General features: G+C 46.1%; 1 protein-coding gene across 1 annotated transcript in view; it reads right to left on the bottom strand.

The window, feature by feature from the left end:
* The window catches only part of DNAH14 (dynein axonemal heavy chain 14), a 183,871-nt gene that overhangs the window by 81,375 nt on the left and 81,151 nt on the right, over positions 1-21,345 (bottom strand). Inside the window, exons 24-32 of the mRNA XM_073556432.1 lie at positions 14,782-15,013; positions 14,604-14,657; positions 12,291-12,436; positions 11,145-11,213; positions 6,373-6,559; positions 5,135-5,214; positions 2,386-2,551; positions 1,086-1,175; positions 500-619 (exon numbers count right to left, since the gene is read on the bottom strand). Of these exons, the coding sequence (XP_073412533.1) occupies positions 500-619; positions 1,086-1,175; positions 2,386-2,551; positions 5,135-5,214; positions 6,373-6,559; positions 11,145-11,213; positions 12,291-12,436; positions 14,604-14,657; positions 14,782-15,013 (1,144 nt within the window). The remainder of the gene's footprint in view (positions 1-499; positions 620-1,085; positions 1,176-2,385; positions 2,552-5,134; positions 5,215-6,372; positions 6,560-11,144; positions 11,214-12,290; positions 12,437-14,603; positions 14,658-14,781; positions 15,014-21,345) is intronic.

Below are 21,345 nucleotides of genomic sequence, written 5' to 3'. Positions count from 1 at the left end.
CAGGGTCGGCCCCACCAGAGCGCAGGATTGGCCCCACCAGAGCGCACGATTGACCCCACAGAGCACAGGATTGACCCCCACAGAGCGCAGGATTGGCCCGACAGAGCGCAGGATTGGCCCCACAGAGCCCAGGATTAGCCCCCACAGAGCGCAGGATCGGCCCCACAGAGCGCAGGATCGGCCCCACAGAGCACAGGATTGACCCCACAGAGCCCAGGATTGGCCCCGCCAGAGCCCAGGATTGGCCCCACCAGAGCCCAGGATTGGCCCCACCAGAGCCCAGGATCGGCCCCACCATAGCCCAGGATTGGCCCCACAGAGCCCAGGATTGGCCCCACAGAGCCCAGGATTGGCCCCACAGAGCCCAGGATTGGCCCTGGGGCAGGATTAGCGGGTGACTATATATTTATGGAGCAGCAGAAACTGTCAGGAAACAACCTGAGAGTGGCGGTCCCCTGTACTCTGATTCCATCCCACATGTCCCTGTGCTGACACTCACTGGCGGAGCGCTGCCTTCTGCTACTGGTGCTGGGAAGTGCAGCAAAGTCTTCTCCAAAACCCTCCGCACTGTGGTCTTCCCTCCTCCCGTGGGGCCCACGAGCATCACGCCGTGCCGAGCCTGTAAGGCATTGAAGGAACACAATATAAAGTTATGAAAGGTTACAAATCACTTTATTGTGGACACGATCTGTAGTCTGGAGGGGTTCACTTACTTCTATGGGAGGGTGAGGTGCACAGGACATTTAACAGAAAGGGGGAAGAGGTGAGCTGTGACATCATCTATTGTGAATTGCGGATCCTGTGCTATCTACTGAATATAGAGGTGTTATCAGTCATTGTACAGGAGAAGGAGGAGGTGAGCTGTGACATCACCTATTGTGAATGGTGGATCTTGTGTTATCAACTGTATATAGAGGTGTTATCAGTCATTGAACAGGAGGAGGAAGTGAGCTGTGACATCATCTATTGTGAATGGTGGATCCTGTGTTATCTACTGTATATAGAGGGGTCATCCGACAATGATCTATCGATGTAAGACCCTCGGTGGTCTCTCTGTGTCCGGCAGGACCTTCCCACCTTCTTACCACAATCTGGTGATAGAACTGGATCACCTTCTCCGTTTGACTTTCCCACGGTTGCAGACATAATTCCCTCACAGACGCAGCGATGGCTTCCTGCAAAGCAGAGAGGAAGATACGAGAAAAGTCAGTGCAGAAAGTGGCTGTGATACATGACAGCGCCGGCGCGGCTCTGATAATGAGGGAGGAGAACTGATTACAGGGAAGAAACAAAACTGCTAGAAAGCAGCAACGTTTGCTGTAACCTCATATTTGTAGATGCCCCGAGTCCCCCGGGTGGGATAAAGAACAGACGGGTCCACAGATAATTGGGGACATTAGGACTTTTTTTTGTGGATCTGGAAATATTGTGAGACATAGAACAATTCAAAGCCTAAAATAGAGGAGGAGGATGTCGCTTTGTCACGATCTTTCTCGGTGAAGCAGTTAAAGGTTGTTTCTGGAAACATTGAGATCTCCTATTTGTGTGCTGGCACTGATACACGAGGAGCAAATCTGCGGGGGGTTTGGGGGTATGGGTGACGCCGGTGCTGACATATACAGCATCGTATGGCGCGACGGGACAAGACTAAATAGCTTCCATGTCAGTGCAGCAGATCTGTGGCCTTCCCATGTGTCAGTCACAGCTGGAAAGACTTCACCTGTGGGAGCCAGGGGGGCGCCAGCGAGCCACGCTGACTTAGCCGGGGTATTGACATATAGGCTACAGCTATGGGGTCTCTGACGTCAGATGCGCGACGGGTCCTTGTGTCGCTGCAAAGCGGGACTTTCACAAAATACTCAAATATCGCCATATAATGCACGAATAATACAAAGGGTGATAGGCGGGATGAGTAAGGAGAGACACAGCCTGACACATTGTGGCATCACGGCATGAGGTTCAGGAATACAGAGCGCAATTATCGGTACGTCATCACAATACAGTGTGATGTCATCGCAGTACGACTACAGAATCCACGTGACATCATCACAGTCCAAAACCAGAGTGACATCATCGCAGCAGTATCCAAGTAATGATATGACATCATCACAACAGAGAAGATAAGGATACGGTGAGCAAACAAACAGCCACATGCAGCGTTAACGAGCAGCGTACGGCGGTAATATTTGTAAACTATATGGCAGTATTATGTAGGATATTTCATTGGGTATTATTTGCATATTACGTGTAGACTATATGGCAGTGTTTCATCTGCGGTATACTCTGTATGGCGGTATTATGTGTGCTGCCATAATGAGTAAAGGAGGTGAGCCGGGGGAGAGGGGACTGCAGTACTTTACGTCCCATTCATTTCGCTAATATTACCTCTAATTTTTCGGTGTTTGCTTTCTGAAGAGTGACTCCCGGAAACAGGTCGGCCATGATGTTTTCAAAAAGTATCACATCTTCAGCCAAAAACTTGGGTAAATTTGCTTCTTTGAGGGCCCTGATTATTATCAGCGTTTCATTCTCCGGGGAAAGGTTCTTCTCTCTGGTTACACAGTAAACTCGTTATCGGTGCAGGATCATGATATAATATAATTGTGACACATAAACCATAAGTATAAGGCATAGGAATGGACAGGAGAGGCGACAGACTGTGCCCTATACGCAGCAGCGAGCAAGTCACGGGCAAAAAAAGAAAAAAGTTCAGAATTTTTTTTATATATACCCAAAGTGTTCTATTGGGAAAAAAATGACTCGCCCTGTTAAAGGCATCAGCAAAGAGACTCATTACAAAGGTGTCTTCACTGTCCTGTTCTTAATATGGAATATTTTTGTTTCATACCAAAAATTATTGTGGTGGAAAATCCTTTTTACATTATTGTTGAAGGGGCTGTGTGTGGGTTTAGTATTGAATCCAGTGGGATTTGTATGAATAAATACTGTATACAAGTAGCTCCCCCTAGTGGTGGCTGCAGACAGAAAAAATTGTATCATTTTTAAATGAACCTGATTCGACTTTTTAGCCGCCACCATTCTGTCATAACTGGGACGCTTAATGCTGGGGCGCTTAACAATCTAACAGTTATGACATATCCAGGTGAGAGATGATGACTTGTATAGGGCTGATACCCCTTTATGAGCACTGTGACCCTTCAGACAATAGGGCATAAAACAGACTTGGACTGGTAATCTGCCTTGCTGGGCGGATTTCCAGTGGGTCTGTCAATCTGCGGGCCGCCTGCTTTGGCAAAGCAGAAACTTTGTGAAATGCCAGTCCTGCAAAATGGGTACTGGGGCATAAGGACCTGGGAAGAGGGTAGAAAGGGGAGGCACAATGCTGCTGACAGTGGGGGGAGGGTGGAGTGGGTTTCAAACATAATGCTGCTGACAGTGGGGGGGAGGGCAGGCACAATGCTGCTGACAGTGGGGGGGAGGGCAGGCACAATGCTGCTGACAGTGGGGGGAGGGCGGTTACAATGCTGCTGACAGTGGGGGGAGGGTGGGCACAATGCTGCTGACAGTGGGGGGAGGGTGGGCAGGACAAGCACAATGCTGCTGATAGTGGGGGGAGGGTGGGAAGGGCAAGAACAATGCTGCTGACAGTGGGGGGAGGGTGGGAAGGACAGGCACAATGCTGCTGACAGTGGGGGGGAGAGTGGGAAGGGCAGGCACAATGCTGCTGACAGTGGGGAGAGGGTGGGAAGGGCAAGAACAATGCTGCTGACAGTGGGGGGAGGGTGGGAAGGGCAGACACAATGCTGCTGACAGTGGGAGGAGGGTGGGAAGGGCAAGAACAATGCTGCTGACAGGGTGGGGAGGGCAGGCACAATGCTGCTGACAGTGGGGGGAGGGTGGGAAGGGCAAGAACAATGCTGCTGACAGGGTGGGGAGGGCAGGAACAATGCTGCTGACAATGGGGGGAGGGTGGGAAAGGCAAGAACAATGCTGCTGACAGTTTGGGCAAGAACAATGCTGCTGACAGTGGGAGGAGGGTGGGAAGGGCAGGCACTATGCTGCTGACAGTGGGGGGAGGGTGGGAAGGGCAGGCACAATGCTGCTGACAGTGGGAGGAGGGTGGGAAGGGCAGGCACTATGCTGCTGACAGTGGGGGGAGGGTGGGAAGGGCAGGCACAATGCTGCTGACAGTGGGGGGAGGGTGGGAAGGGAAGGCACAATGCTGCTGACAGTGGGGGGAGGGTGGGAAGGGCAGGCACAATGCTGCTGACAGTGGGGGGAGGGTGGGAAGGGCAGGCACTATGCTGCTGACAGTGGGGGGAGGGTGGGAAGGGCAGGCACAATGCTGCTGACAGTGGGAGGAGGGTGGGAAGGGCAGGCACTATGCTGCTGACAGTGGGGGGAGGGTGGGAAGGGCAGGCACAAGGCTGCTGACAGTAGGGGAGGGTGGGAAGTGATTGAATACGGTGAAGGGGATGGGATCAGATGGGTGTTGCTGCCACCGGTGAGGTTGCACTATGACATTTGGCACTCCTGGGGTTGTATTTCGTATATTGCACTGTCGTTCACAACCCCTGAATAGCAGCCTTACGTCTTATCACTTTCTGAGAAACAGATAAATGCAATGATCAGAATCTTCTCCTGAAGTCTGAGTTGCGCCTGATCGGTCCGAGGCTTCGTTCAGGCCGCAGGAATATTTCTCCGGGATGTCACACCATATTCCGCACTGAGCTAATCCTCTAACTTATTTCTCCGGATTTGGAGGCTATTTATAACCGAGCGGCGCTCCTCACATCCATATTAATATTTCGCTTTGCTGGCACATTTCTGCTTTATTGCAGCATCAGCTCGGCTTTATCACAAAGCTCTAACCTCACTGGAACAATGGAGGATGGTTTTTTTCTGCTGGTGGCTGCACTGATTATCAGGCATGCAGACCTCCCCGACACACTGCGGCATCACCTGTATAGCCGGCTGATCAGCGGCGCCATCAGTCCACCAATCAGCATAGCGGACAAATGCAAGGATGTGTGTGGTGGAGCCCAAGTGACAACTTAAAGCTCCAGCAGGGGCTATTGGGTGTACCAAGATGGCGGATGTAACTTTGACGGAGTTTTGCGCGATGATCCGATCTGAAGTGACCTATATCCATCAGATTTTCATTCCACCTCACCTGGATTCCTGCTCCTGCTTCTTCTGTCCGGCCACCACCAGCACCGTCTTAATGGCTCTCATTCCAAAATCATAATGATTCTAGAGAAAAAAAAAAAAAAAAAAAGAAGGGTCCTTATACAAAAAATATACAAAATATCATGAAATCTGGGGTCACTGTCCGGCAGCACGGTGTGAACACAAAACAAATCCACACATTAGTGAGATCGCTCAACGTCAAGATCTCCCCGCATTAAATCCCTTCCTGTCGATTTTACATTTTTGAACTTTTGTTTTTTTTCTTCCAAAAGTCATAACTTTTTTTATTTTTCCGTCCCCATAACCTTATGAGATCTTGGTTTTTTTTTACGGGAGCAACTGTAATTCTGAATGATATCCTCGACGTTATCATGCGACGTACTGGAAAGCGTGAAAAAAATCCAAAATTGTGGGGGGAGGGAAAAAAGCTTAATTCCGAAATTGCATTTTGGGTTTACAGTGTTCAACGATACGGTAAAAACTAGTTGGCAGTATGATTCTCCAGGTCAGGACGATTACGGCGATACCAAACATGCTTTGTGGGTTTTTTTTAAAATTTTTAAGTGATGATTTAAAAAAAATAAAATAAATAATAATAAAAAAAAAACGATAATTTATAAAAAAAAAAAATATTATAAAAAAAAATGTGCCTCTGTCGCTATTTTCCAAAGCCCGTAACGGTTTCAACTTTCATGTGATGGCGCTGTATGAGGGGCTTGTGTTTTGTGCCCTGAGAGGACATTTTTATTGATACCATTTTGGGGTAGATACGATGTTATGGTCGCCTGTTATTGCTTTTTTTTACGGTATTGCGGCAGCCAAAACCCCACAATCCGGGTGTTTTGATTACTTTTCTCATTGCGCCGTTTACTGATCGAGTTAATTAATGTTGTACTTCGATAGATCGGACTTTTCCGACGTGGAGATCCCAAACATTTGCATTTTTTTTGTCTTCATTTTTAATTTGGGTAAAAGGTGAGGGATTCAAACTTTTGTAGGTTTTTTTTTATATATATTTTTATATTTTTTTAAACTTCTTTTTTTTTTTTTTTTTTAACCTTTCACTGTATTTTGTAGTTAGAGATTAATTGCGGCATTTAACAGGTTAACAGCCAAAGGGGTGAATGCCAAAAAATAATGGCGGGATTTTTATTTTAAATTCATAAGAGCAATAAAAAAAGTTTGCAAAAGTTTTCCACCCCCTGATCCGCTGCGTGTTACCTGCTGAGACAGCTGCTTGCTCGCCAGCTGATACAGGTTCACTAACTTTCCGGACAGAGACTTCGCAGCTTTAAATCCCTCGGAGAACAGCATGATCTCTGCGATCAGCTGGCAGTCGGGGACCATCATCGCCACCGGTCTGAAGAGAGATTTCAGGTTGTCGGGGAGCTCAACTCGCCCCTTGTATCTGGAGACAGAAGGCAGCGTGAATACTATTGTATGATACGTATGACACGTCTGTCTGCATAAATGTGACATGAGCGTCACAATGTTTCATCGCTTTATATGACAACACGCGACTTATATTACACTAAATATAAGAAGAAGAGTCGGAAGCAGAAAAACCTGATACTGTCACTGAGTCTTACACTACCCTAGACCACCAGGGATACTGTCACTGAGTCTTACACTACCCTAGACCACCAGGGATACTGTCACTAACTCTTACTCTACCCTAGACAACCAGGGATGCTGGCATTAACTCTTACACTACCCTAGACCACCAGGGACACTGTCACTGACTATTACACTACCCTAGTCCACCAGGGATACTGTCACTGATGCTTACACTACCCTAGACCACCAGGGATACTGCCATTGAGTCTTAACCTACCCTAGACCACCAGGGATACTGTCACTGACTATTGCATTACCCTAGACCACCAGGGATACTGTCACTGACTATTACATTACCCTAGACCACCAGGGATACTGTCACTAACTCTTACACTACCCTAGACCACCAGGGATACTGTCACTAACTCTTACACTACCCTAGACCACCAGGGATACTGTCACTAACTCTTACACTACCCTAAACCACCAGGGATACTGTAACAAAATTTTACACCACCCTAGACCACCAGGGATAGTGTCACCAACTCTTACACTACCGTAGACCACCAGGGATAATGACACTAACTCTTAGTTTTTTGCTGCGGTTCCGCTGCAGTTTTGGCCCTGTGGAACTGCAGCAGTTCCGCAGACATGGTACAGTACCATGTAACCCTATGGGTTTTAAAAACAGCTGTGCTCACGCTGCGTTTTTTTCCGCGCGGTTTTGCTGCGGTTTATAAACCGCAGCATGTCAATTGTTTCTGCGGATTCCACTGCGGTTTCACACCTTTAACATAGTAGAGGTGTGAAACCGCAGGGGAAAACCGCAGACCAAACCGCAGGTCACTTTACCTGCGGTTTTACCTGCGGTTGGTTCCACACGGAAAAACCCGCAGCGGAATCCGCAACGTGTACACATAGCCTTACACTACCCCATAACACCAGCTAAAGCACAATATTAGGACTGGAAACTTGAGGTATAACTCCTGGGGTACACAGATTACTGGTCAAGGCACTAGACCACCAGTGAAGTTGACATTGACACATATACTATCTTAGACCACTATGGATGTTGGCCATTACCTCTAGGCTGCCCATACTACTAGAATATTGTCATGTAGACCTAGGATCATCCTGTAACCTTTTCGCCACTAGGGATGTGGAATTAAATATTTCTTTTTTTTTTATTATTACATTTTCACAATTTTACAGTAAAGGAAGGAAGGGTTAATTAAGGAAAGAAAAGTAAAAAGTAGAGAACTCTGATCTACAGTGTTGATTCAAGGAATTAAATATTTCAACATCCTTGCTCACCAGGGAGATTACCAGCAAACCCTACATTTTTCATGCTACAAGATGGCTTCATTTAGAGCTTGGTATGTCATGCTTGTTTAGGATTTACAAAGATGATGGCATATAGTTGTAGAATGTTTTTTTTCTACCACAAGGACCATCCTGTTTGGTTAGGACCACCAGGGATATTGGCATTAACCTTTTAACAGCCATGAGGGATGTTAGAATTACTGCTACCTCTGCCTGATACAACTAGTATGTTCTTTACTAGTTCTAAGTCTGTTCAGTAGGTTACACACCTGCCCCGGGTCCGGGCTCTGCTCCTTTCACCTCGGTCTGCTAAACTTTGCTCCACATCGGGCTTTGCAAGTAGGCAGGCATGCTCTCATGTGATCATCTACCTAGGCCTATATTAGGCTCACCAAGGCACACACCTGTTTCTTGGTATTAAATCTCTTAATTTGTTGGTGCATCATGTCCTGTTTGTGGTTTCCAGTACCTCTGTTGCCTTTCCATGTTCTCCAGGAAGTCTCCTGTCTGCCTGTGGCTTCCAGTACCTCTGTTACCTGTCTGTGGTCTACAGTACGTCTCCTGTCTGCCTGCGACTTCCAGTACCTCTGCTACCTGTCTGCGGTCTTCGGGATGCCACCTGTCTGCTTGTGGATTCCAGTACCTCTGCTACCTGTCTGTGGTCTCAAGGACATCTACTGTCTGCCTGCGGCTGTTCTACCTGTCTGCAATCTCCAGAACGTCTCCTGTATGCCTGCGGCTTCTAGTACATCTGCTACTTGCTCCCGGTCTTCCAGGACCTTAGCTACCCGTCGGCGGTCTCCCAGGTGTCTCTGGTCTGCCTGCTGCTTCCAGTACCTCTGCTACCTCTTCCCGGTCTTCCAGTACCTTTGCTACCTGTCGGCGATCTTCAGCACATCTCCGGGCTGTATGCAGCTTCCAGGACCTCTGCTACCTTTTCCCGGTCTCTCAGATGTCTCTGGATTGCCTGAGGCTTCCAGATTTTCTGCTACCTGTTTCCCATGTGCCTCAACTGCCTACTACATTAATGCCCGGCTAATGTGCTCACCCAGACCTTGGGTTTAGAGACGGGATGTCAAACTCAAATACACATAGGGCCAAAATTAATAACTTGGACAAGGCCACGGGTCAACCTTGATATTTATTTAAAAAAATTTCTACAATTGAGGAAGTTTTTCTTTATCATCAAATATAATGATGAAACTTTTCATATGAAACAAACTTAAAAGGGCTTGTCCCATGAAGATAGTATATTTTAATTAATAGATCTTGTAATAAAATTAGCACATAATCACAAATGGTGCATACTGGAATAATATGATAGGTTCTGCAAGAGCAGTACAAAGCATATGGCCCAATTAACTAATTTAAATATGTAACAACAAAGGATACAAAATCTTGAATTGGTAAATAATACAGATTAAAAAGTATGATGCCAACAAAAGTGCCCCCCAAACACAGCATGATACCCCCACAGTGAATTCCACCACACGCACAGTATGATGACCCTACTGTACCCCCCTAGCAAAGTATGGTGACCCATCACAGAAAGATGCCACAACTGCTATAACCACACAGAACTCGATACAGTATAAAGGGTCCCACATAGTCCTCAATACAGAACAATGGTCCCTGCATAGTAATCCATATGGTATAATGGGCCCCGCATAGTCCTCCATACAATATAATGGGCCCACATAGTTTTCCACACGGAATTACGGCCCCACTTAGTGCTCCAAAACAAAATACTGTCCCCACATAGTCCTCCATACAGTATAATGAACCCCACATAGTGTTGTTCCATACAGTAAAACTGAACCACATAGTGCTCCATACAGTATAATGACCCCCACATAGTGCTCCATACAGTATAATGGTCCCCATACATTGCTCCATACAGTATAATGACCCCCACATAGTGTTCCATACAGTATAACTGAACCACATAGTGCTCCATACAGTATAACTGCCCCACATAGTCCTCCATACAGTATAATGACCCCCACATAGTGCTCCATACAGTATAACTGCCCCACATAGTCCTCCATACAGTATAATGGCCCCACATAGTGCTCCGTACAGTATAACTGCCCCACATAGTCCTCCATACAGTATAATGACTCCACATAGTGCTCTATACAGTATAATGGTCCCCATATATTGCTCCATACAGTATAATGACCCCCACATAATGTTCCATACAGTATAACTGCCCCACATACTGCTCCATACAGTATAACTGCCCCACATAGTGCTCTATACAGTATAACTGCCCCACATAGTGCTCTATACAGTATAACTGCCCTACATAGTCCTCCATACAGTGTAATGACCCCCACATAGTGTTCCATACAGTATAACTGCCCCACATACTGCTCCATACAGTATAACTGCCCCATATAGTGCTCTATACAGTATAACTGCCCCACATAGTCCTCCATACAGTATAATGACCCCCACATAGTGCTCCATACAGTATATCTGCCCCACATAGTCCTCCATACAGTATAACTGCCCCACATAGTCCTCCATACAGTATAATGACTCCACATAGTGCTCTATACAGCATAATGGCCCCACATAGTCATCCATACAATATAATGTGCCAACATAGTCCCTGGCATCGCGGGCCAAATATAAGCACTCTGAGGGCCAGATCTGGCTCACGGGTCAGAGTTTGACATATGTTGCTTAGAGGATTCACCTGACCTAGTAAGCCCTATGACTTTTAGGACCACCAAAGGTGTTGGTATCATCTCCTACACTATCCCAGACCACCAGGAATGAATGTTTACTTTCGCCTTTCTGCTGCTCTATTTTTATGGATCAGGTACAGAAGGAAAGTTTTTTGAGTGAGAGAAATGCGTTGACCTATTTTAAACTTTCTATAGACAAGGAGCAGAATATAAATAACCAGAGACTGGGAACTTCCCACATGAAGGAGGTCATTAAAAAAAACCAAAAAATGGCAGCAAAGCCTCACAACCCGAGGGCGGCCGGTCCCACCACTCGTTAACGCAGACTGTTCGCCTATGTATAATTTATTGTGATGAAACATTTTGTATTCTGTATGTCAGAAAGCAAAAGAAAAAAAAAGTCATTTATCTATCTACCTGGGATTCATGGTAATGAAGACTCCGCAGGACATATTCAGACGGATCTCTCTGCCCTCGAACACAAACCTACATAAAACATGACAATCAAGAAGGGAAGCATTAATAATTCCCATTTTTATACTTTTAGAGCCGGATGTAAAAAATGCAATTAGAACCTAAGGGGTGTGCATACTTTTACAAACCATTTTTTTAAATATTCCTTCAGTACATCTAAAATAAAATATATAAAAAAATGGTGTCTACGCTACTGTATGTTACAGACTATGAACAAACCTTGTGTAGTCCGACCCCGCAGCCATGTGCTAGTCTCTTACATCCGGAGCTTATAAACGTGGGAGGGCAGAGGGATCGGTGTGATGAGAATACATAAGGTTTGCAATCTGTGATTGTGCAAATGCATAATAACTTTATAAACGGTTTGCAAATTGCCTTTAGATGCACTGGACAATCAAAAAATAGTTTGCATAAGTATACATACCCTTTCAAAGTAAACAAACAGCAATTCAAAATTTCCAACATGGCCCCCAAATATCATAGGTCTTTACAGGGGTTGCCTAAGGATCCTATCCTCTGCCTTACAGAGTCCCGACTGCTAGAGGGCAATGTGCTCCTGATGATTGACACTTTGGGTCAGAGGTATGGCTATCCCACTGGTCTGAACTGTGAGCTTTCCCACCTCCCTGACTGATGAATATTTCCAGAATAGCTGGATGCACGGAGGGTTCAGGAAGATTCAGTGAGGACTGGGGTATTTGCTGACACAATAGCCTGACATTTCCAGTTTCCTGCAGCTCAGCTTTGCTGTACACACTGGGACGCGATGAACAGAGTCATCTCACAATCATTAGAGGGCAGGTAAGTTAAAGACGACTCTATAGTACTGCTGCAAGACTACATAAAGGCAGGATAGTAACACTATGCAAACACATAAGACTGTATGCGGCTCCTCCGGCCTTTTCCCCCCTGGGAGAACCCTTTGCTATCCGGTAGCGCAGACCTGCACATGACTCTACGCTCCAGAGGAACTGGGGGAAAGTGGGTGCAGAGGGAAGCACGACCCCAAAGAGGCCAATTCTGATCCGGGCCTCGGGGGGCTTCTCTCCTCTACATAACAGTTCTTATAGCTTTGGGCACGTACAGTACCTGATGGCCTGACTGTCCTTCGCTGTTTTGATGGCATGTATCTGAGAGGCGATCACTGACAGCACTTCTATATCTATACGGTTAAACTCATCAAAACAGCACCAGGCTCCAGACTGCGCCATTCCGGAGAAAAACTTCCCCATCATCTGAAATACAGGAGAACGTGTTACTACTGCCCTTCTACCAGCCCTAATATCCACAACCAAGCCAAAAATCTTCAATACATAGCATACAGACTGCACAGGAACAGTGCCGGGGGCAGACCCTGGAGCTTATCCTCACCTCCGGCCACAATTCCACAGTTTACAGATAGAATTCATACACTTATCTCTGTGTATATAATTTACATTACTTACCCTGCACTGATATAGCCTGAATTATAGTCCAGAGTTGCACTCACTATTCTGCTGGTGCAGTCTCTGTGTACATACATTACATTACTGATCCTGAGTTACACCCTGTATTATACTCCAGAGCTGCACTCACTATTCTGCTGGTGCAGTCACTGTGTACATACATTACATTACTGATCCTGAGTTACAGCCTGTATTATACTCCAGAGCTGCACTCACTATTCTGCTGGTGCAGTCACTGTGTACATACATTACATTACTGATTCTGAGTTACATCCTGTATTATACTCCAGAGCTGCACTCACTATTCTGCTGGTGCAGTCACTGTGTACATACATTACATTACTGATCCTGAGTTACATCCTGTATTATACTCCAGAGTTGCACTCACTATTCTGCTGGTGCAGTCACTGTGTACATACATTACATTACTGATCCTGAGTTACATCCTGTATTATACTCCAGAGCTGCACTCACTATTCTGCTGGTGCAGTCACTGTGTACATACATTACATTACTGATCCTGAGTTACATCCTGTATTATACTCCAGAGCTGAACTCACTATTCTGCTGGTGCAGTCACTGTGTACATACATTACATTACTGATCCTGAGTTACATCCTGTATTATACTCCAGAGCTGCACTCACTATTCTGCTGGTGCAGTCACTGTGTACATACATTACATTACTGATCCTGAGTTACATCCTGTATTATACTCCAGAGCTGAACTCACTATTCTGCTGGTGCAGTCACTGTGTACATACATTACATTACTGATCCTGAGTTACATCCTGTATTATACTCCAGAGCTGCACTCACTATTCTGCTGGTGCAGTCACTGTGTACATACATTACATTACTGATCCTGAGTTACATGCTGTGTTATACTCCAGAGCTGCACTCACTATTCTGCTGGTGCAGTCACTGTGTACATACATTACATTACTGATCCTGAGTTACATCCTGTATTATACTTCAGAGCTGCACTCACTATTCTGCTGGTGCAGTCACTGTGTACATACATTACTGATCATGAGTTACATCCTGTATTATACTCCAGAGCTGCACTCACTATTCTGCTGGTGCAGGCACTGTGTACATACATTACTGATCCTGAGTTACATGCTGTGTTATACTCCAGAGCTGCACTCACTATTCTGCTGGTGCAGTCACTGTGTACATACATTACATTACTGATCCTGAGTTACATCCTGTATTATACTTCAGAGCTGCACTCACTATTCTGCTGGTGCAGTCACTGTGTACATACATTACTGATCATGAGTTACATCCTGTATTATACTCCAGAGCTGCACTCACTATTCTGCTGGTGCAGTCACTGTGTACATACATTACATTACTGATCCTGAGTTACATCCTGTATTATACCCCAGAGCTGCACTCACTATTCTGCTGGTGCAGTCACTGTGTACATACATTACATTACTGATCCTGAGTTACATCCTGTATTATACTCCAGAGCTGCGCTCACTATTCTGCTCAGGATCAGTAAATTATAATCACTGTAATCTATTTACAAAGTGAGTTTTATAGATTTGCCCAATTCAATGCAATGGCAAAAAGTTGTCCTACATGTACCCTACCTGTGCTTGTGGGGTGAGACATTTTGTAGACGGCTCAGGGGATATTAGACACCATTTCTTACATTTCACTTGTTACCTTTTTATGTGTTTTGCACCAATAATGTGATTCTTTTAATACATTTGAGCTACGACTCGTCTTCCTTTCTAGACATTACGCACAGGTAGTGAGGGAGGTAATAACGGTCCGGACACACGGGACATCTCGTCCTTTACTGTTTTGCATTTTCCTGCACATTATACTTTGCTTTGATAATTCTGGATATTGGGATTTCAGCTCCTCCATTGCTCTGTGGATCTCGGTGATTGCACACAGCAGGTTGGAGCGACGAGGATGGAAATCACTGACCGCCTCACCTTGTAGTCCAGGCTTTCTGAGCAGTTGAACACCACACATTGCTTTCCCAATGCCTGCAAGAAAAAGGCAGAAAAATCTAATCAATCGCAGACGTGGCGATTATGGGCGATCGGACAACCCAGTGATCCTCTCTGAGCAGCGGGATGTAATGCCACACTATATAATCTGCGGGATTACTTTGGCTAGATCTTTCACGGTTTCCGTTTTCCCGGTACCGGCTGGCCCTGCCGGTGATCCTCCGAGATGCAGATCCAGGGCTCCAGTCAATGTCAGCCAGCAGCGGTCAGTGAGGGGAGTGATGACCAGACGAGAAGAGCAGCCCAGGTACTCATAGCCGTACATGAAGGAGGCGCCGGCCTGCACCACGTAGCAGGAGTTATTCTGCTTGTTCCATTCATATCGAAGCTGCCTGCAACAAAGGAGAAGATCTTATACTGCGGCACCAAAAGCGGCCATTGTCCTAGGAAGAAACAACATGGAAGCGATCTGGACCCACGTACTGCATGTACACCATGGAGCTATAACTAACGACAGCATGTCTCCTTGTAAATGCAGTATGCACAGATAGTACTGCCTCCCTGTCTCTTCCTGTACATGAGGTACGTACAGATAGCCCTGTATTCCTGTAAATGAATTATGCACAGATAGTACTACCTCCCTGTCTCTTCCTGTACACAAAGTATGTACAGATCCTGTCTTCCTATAAATGAAGTATGCACAGATAGTCCTGCCTCCCAGTCTCTTTATGTACATTAGGTAAGTACAGATAGCCTTGTTGTGATGGTCAACGTGTGACTGGACACACCGCCTCCAGCAGGGCGAATTTCTATGGCACATGTGACCCTGGATACACCGCCTCCAGCAGGGCGAATTTAAATAATATAACGCGCAGCCGGATACACCGCCTCCAGCAGGCGAATTTCAGAATTACACGTATAACTGGATACACTGCCTCCTGCAGGGCAAATTTAAATAATAAAGGGAAACACCAGGGAAACTGATACAATGGAGGGCCCTGCGATACGGAACGGGGACGTGGAGACCTCCTGCACTCCCCTGAGTCAGTGTCTCTACACTCCTAACGATCCCTAGGCCGGTTCCGCACCGGGCGCCGATCAGGAACCTGAAAACCCTAGCTCGCCCTGCACCTAGCCCTTTCTAGTGAAATGGACGGTGCAGAAACTAATCCCACCACTGCACTGAAACACACATAAGGAAAGTTACAAAACAGGGGTAACACCACTTAGCAAGAGCAACAGAGCAAAGCGCCCAGCAACAGAGTCCACCACCAGAATTCAGCTTCCACCTGAAGCTACTACTCCAGAGCTCTAAATACTAAATACCCTTATTATTATTACTACCTTTATGCATTATTTGCAGTATATTTTTTACTTTTTTGTTCAGGATATTTGTGTTTTTTGTTTTTTGTTTTCTCTGGTTAATGGTCATGTGTTAATATGCACTTACATTGTGCATACACATTAACTTACTTTCTCAGTTCAGATTTGTTTTTTATTCATTTCATTGTGCATTCAGTGCATATGGGGGTGTGACCGCCCTCTTTCTGAGCTGGGAAAGCCATCCAGCCTGGCCTAAGCTGTTACTAGTGGTTCAGCCGCTCGACCCTTATTCACATTCACGTCACTTGGCAAGTGAAAAGGTTTTAAATACTAGAGTAGGGACTGTCCCACAAGGGTTGCCGTGACGTGGCGGGATGGCTTGTACATTATTTTGATCAAAATTATGTTTACTAAATACCCTTATTATTATTACTACCTTTATGCATTATTTGCAGTATATTTTTTACTTTTTAGTTCAGGATATTTGTGTTTTTTGTTTACTCCAGAGCTCTGCCTGAGCTGAAAGGAACTCCTCTCTGCACTTCCTTCCTCCACCACACTTGGTTGGAAATGAGCAATATCACCAACAGTGAGTGAACACACCTGACACTCCTTTATAGGAAAGCCAGAGCAAAAACACCTGCTAGTGATTCCCATGTAATAACGCTAGCCACCACCGGGGGCAAACTAGAACAAAAGACACCACTGTGCAATGACCCTAATGGCCACCGGGGGCAAAACCAACCCTGAGCAAATAGCTCAATGGAAAAAAAAAGGTTACTTATTCAAAACCTGTCATATCCATCCTGGATCATGACACCTGTATTCCTGTAAATGAATTATGCACAGATAGTACTGAATCCCTGTCTATTCCAGTACATGAGGTAGGTACAGATAGTCCAGTCTTCCTGCAAATGAACATTCCTAATTCTTCGAGCCAAAAAAGAATGTTTAAAGGGGGCTGATCCCAAGGAGGGAGAACAAGAAGTCACATGTCTAGTTAGGGAGTTGTTGGAGTGACATCGAGGGGCAAGGATCTAGGCTGAGGTCCTGGAGCCATGGATGGATGGCCTATGGAGTTTGGAGATCGGTTGCTGGTTGGTCTGGTTTCCCTGCTATGGTTGAAGGATCTGTTGTCTGGATTGCACAAACTTTCTTAAGGACTGTTGCTGCTGGATACATGGGCTTCGGTTGTGTTATCTGTAGTCTGTAGGAGCGTGGACTATGACTACAGACTATCCAGGCGGGAGATACGAAATCTGTGGGACGACCAAAAGTTGGGAAACAGAGCATCGTCTGGTACGGGACAGTGGGAATGTCGGTCTCGGAGAGGGGATTTTGTGGACTGGGGACAATGTACTTTTGCCATCTAGCTGGAGTTGTTGTAAAACCATGGATGTAAGTTATAAAAAATAAATAGTTGTATTGTTAATCTGCCTAGGTGATTACTACAACCCACAACCTCAGATGTCCACAATAATGTAGATACAGATAGTACTGCCTCCCTGTCTCTTCCTGTACATGAGGTAGGTACAAATAGTACTTCCTCCTTGTAAATGAAGTATGCACAGATAGTACTGACTCCCGTCTCTTTGTGTACATAAAGTATATACAGATAATTCTGGCTTCCAGCCTCTTTGTGTTCATAATGTAGATACAGACAGTACTGCCTCCCTGTCTCATCCTGTACATAAGGTAGGTTCAGACAGTCCTGTCTTCTTGTAAATTAAGTATGTACTTTTAGTATTGCGTTTCTGTGTACATAATGTATATACAGATATTACTGCCTCTGTGTACATGAGATACAGTGACTTGCTAAAGTATTCACCCCCTTGGCTTTTTACCTATTTTGTTATATTAGAAGCCTAAATATTTTTGTAATCCGATTTGTGTGTGATGCATCACCAGTGAATAGTCTAAGTTGGTGAAGTGAGAAAAGTATAGGCATAAATTAAATTTATGAGATCAAATAACTAAAAGTTGCCTTGTGCATATGTATTCACCCATTTTGCTATTAAGTCCCTACAAATATCTGGTGAAAGCAATTTCCTTCATAAGTCTCATGCCTAGTGTCAGGACGTGCGATCTAAGTGTCACATGTGTCAGTACATACACTTTACTTTTTCTGAAAGGCAACAGAGGCTACAACACTATTAACAAGAGGCACCACTAACTAAACACCATGAAGACCAAGGAGATCTCCACACAACATCATGAAGACCAAGGAGACCTCGAAACAACACCTTGAAGACCAAGGACACTTCCAAACACCACCATGAAGACCAAGGAGATCTCAAAACAACACCATGAAGACCAAGGAGATCTCCAAACAACAATATCAAGACCAAGGAGATCTCCAAACACCACCATGAAGACCAAGGAGGTCTCCAAACACCACCATGAAGACCAGGGAGGTCTTCAAACACCACAATGAAGACCAAGGAGGTCTCCAAACACCACCATGAAGACCAATGAGACTTCCAAACACCACCATGAAGACCAAGGAGATCTCAAAACAACACCATGAAGACCAAGGAGACTTCCAAACACCACCATGAAGACCAAGGAGATCTCCAAACAACACCATGAAGACCAGGGAGACTTCCTAACACCACCATGAAGACCAAGGAGATCTCAAAACAACACCATGAAGACCAAGGAGATCTCCAAACACCACCATGAAGACCAAGGAGATCTCCAAACAACACTATAAAGACCAAGGAGATCTCCAAACACCACCATGAAGACCAAGGAGGTCTCCAAACACCATCATGAAGACACACACAATTTGTAAGGCTCATTTTGAGTTTGCCAAAAACATGGATTTTTGTGAGTACTCACCGTAAAATCCTTTTCTCCGAAATGCTCATTGGGGGACACAGATACTGTGGGTGTATGCTTCTGCTGCTTGGAGGCTGACACTAAGTAAAAAAAATAGGTTAGCTCCTCCTCCGTAGTATACACCCTTGCCCTGATTGCGGGCAGAAATCAGTTTGGTGCCAAAGCAGTAGGAGGACAACAAATCAGCCTTAATACAGGTACAACAAATCAAAAAGCACCACCCTTATCTTAAAATAGTAAATGTACCTAAATTTTAACAAAACAAGAGCCAACTGGCTAATAGGGTGGGTGCTGTGTCCCCCAATGAGCGTCTCGGAGAAAAGGATTTTACGGTGAGTACTCACAAAAATCCATGTTTCTCCTTCGCCTCACTGGGGGACACAGATACTGTGGGACGTCCTAAAGCAGTCCCTGGGTGGGAGATTGACTTACCGGTCCAAGTTACATGCCTCTTTTGTTTAAAGGTGCGCCAACGCTGCTTGGAGAATACTTCTACCCAGGCTCGCATCCGCCGAAGCCTGAGTATGACTATTACAAAGCCGGTGGCCATGTGCAGATAAGCGTTCTGGATATCTATTGAGGCCAAGTATTCTCCCCGCTCCATGGCCGATATAACTGACCGGCGAGACTCCATCCGAAAATGTCTGATGCTGACGAACCTGTTCAGAAGCCTCAGGTCCAAGACAGGTCTGACAGACGCGTTCCCTTTTTGTGAACCACAAACAGCCTGGAATCGCAACCCTGAGCTCTTTCGTGTTCTGGCACAGAAACAATAACTCCCTTGTACAGGAGCGATTCGATGGCCCCTAATAGAGCCCTTGCCTAGGTATCCACCCTGGGAAGACGAGAAAAGGCAAAACCGTCTTGGAGGGCATCTGACAAAATCTATTTTGTAAACCTGAGGCCACCAACTCCCTTACCCACGTGTCGCGTGCAACACTGAACCAGACGTGGCGGAATCAGAGAAGACGGCCGCCCACCTTGCCAGTGTCATCTGGCAAACGCCTCGAGTCATTTAACCGACTATCTTTTGGATCTGGATCCCCTTGAGCTCGGCTGCTGAGTTCGCATTCTCCCCAATGGGATGGATCTATATGAGATCTGCCGCTACCTATCCTGGTTGGGGCGGCCTGAAGCGGCGGAATTGGCCGCTGTGGTCCATCCGGGGTTGCGAAAAAGATCGAAAAGTGCCTGAAAAGGGTGTGAAAAAGGCGGTTTGATCCTTTGTTGAGGGAGAAAAAACGCTCTTTCCTCCTGTGGAGTCAGAGATAAGCTCATCCAACCTCTCCAATAAACGGCCGCACTGATCATAAGGCAGAGAAGTCAAGGACTTCTTGAAAGCAGAATCGGCCGCCATCCATACAGCTCTTCTGGTAGAAATTGCGTTAGCGGCAGCAAATGCCGAGCAATTAGCTGCATGCAAAGACGCATTGATTGCATAATCCCAGGTCCACCGCCATCTGCCTCGCGATCTCCGATATCTCGGCAGGTAGCTCTGCTTCTGCGCGACCCTGTTTAACAATTCTGACCATGAATTCATGGCCTTGGCTGCCCAAGTCGCTGCGAACGAGGGAAAGAGCACTGATCCTGACACCTCACTTACTGAGCAAGAAGCTCTTTATGAGGCGATCCGTGGAATCCTTAATAGAGGAACCACTAGAAACTAAACAACAGGGTTTCAGTGGCTAGATGCGACACCGGTGGAACCACCATCGGAGATTTCATCCATTTCTTACGGATGTCCGGCAAATGGATACCTTACTTTGAGTGCCTTTTGACCCGAGAAACCCCCGTCTGGTCGTTCCCCGAGTCGCTGCACTATGTCCTTGTTGGAATAATGCATATTGATCTGTATGTATTGCAACAACTACTACTGTACTGTTTTATATATTGTGCATATTGTGAGATTGCTAACAAAGTTCAGTGACAAAAAAAAACAAAAAACAGACAGGATGCCCCCTCCTTCTCTTCCCTTCTTGTTGTTGTAATGCTCCCATGCTGCAAGCCACAGCAGATACCAGACTGATCACATTTCATGCTGTAAGCTGTTCAACCTGGACATGAATAAATCTACGTTCTGTTAGGGTTCTAGGTAGAAACCCGAGAGTGGACCCTCTGGGTCGTGGCTCCAGAGCCCCCGAGGGCGAGCGGACCAGGTGATGACCACCCCCTATACAGGGAGTGTTAGGGGCAGGCCCAAGGGAGATGGAACCACGACAGCCGGAACCAAAGGGACGACCCGGGGGGTATACAGGAGAGCAGATCAGAGCGTGGGAGGGTATACGAGGGATTGAGAAGACCCAAGGCAGGAGGAAACAGGCTGTGGAACCGGGAAGGAACAGGACGGAGCCGAGGCCAATAGCTGGTATGGAAGAAGGACACAAGGAGATTAGGAGACACTGGACCTAGGGGTTCTGGCAGAGCACAAGATAGGGGAAGAAGCACAATACGCAGGAGACAGACAATTACAGAGGCAGCGGTACAGGTGGGAAGCAGGCACAGGAGAATACAGGATGGCGAACAGAGGACCAGGAGAGGGAGGTAGGAAGGGAGAACGGAG

The sequence above is a fragment of the Dendrobates tinctorius genome, unplaced genomic scaffold, assembly GCF_039654945.1.
Source record: "Dendrobates tinctorius isolate UK_male_01 unplaced genomic scaffold, ASM3965494v1 ptg000232l, whole genome shotgun sequence".
Lineage (NCBI taxonomy): Eukaryota > Metazoa > Chordata > Amphibia > Anura > Dendrobatidae > Dendrobates > Dendrobates tinctorius.
Note: the sequence above shows the minus strand (reverse complement) of the source record. Positions and strands in the feature narration are given on the sequence as shown.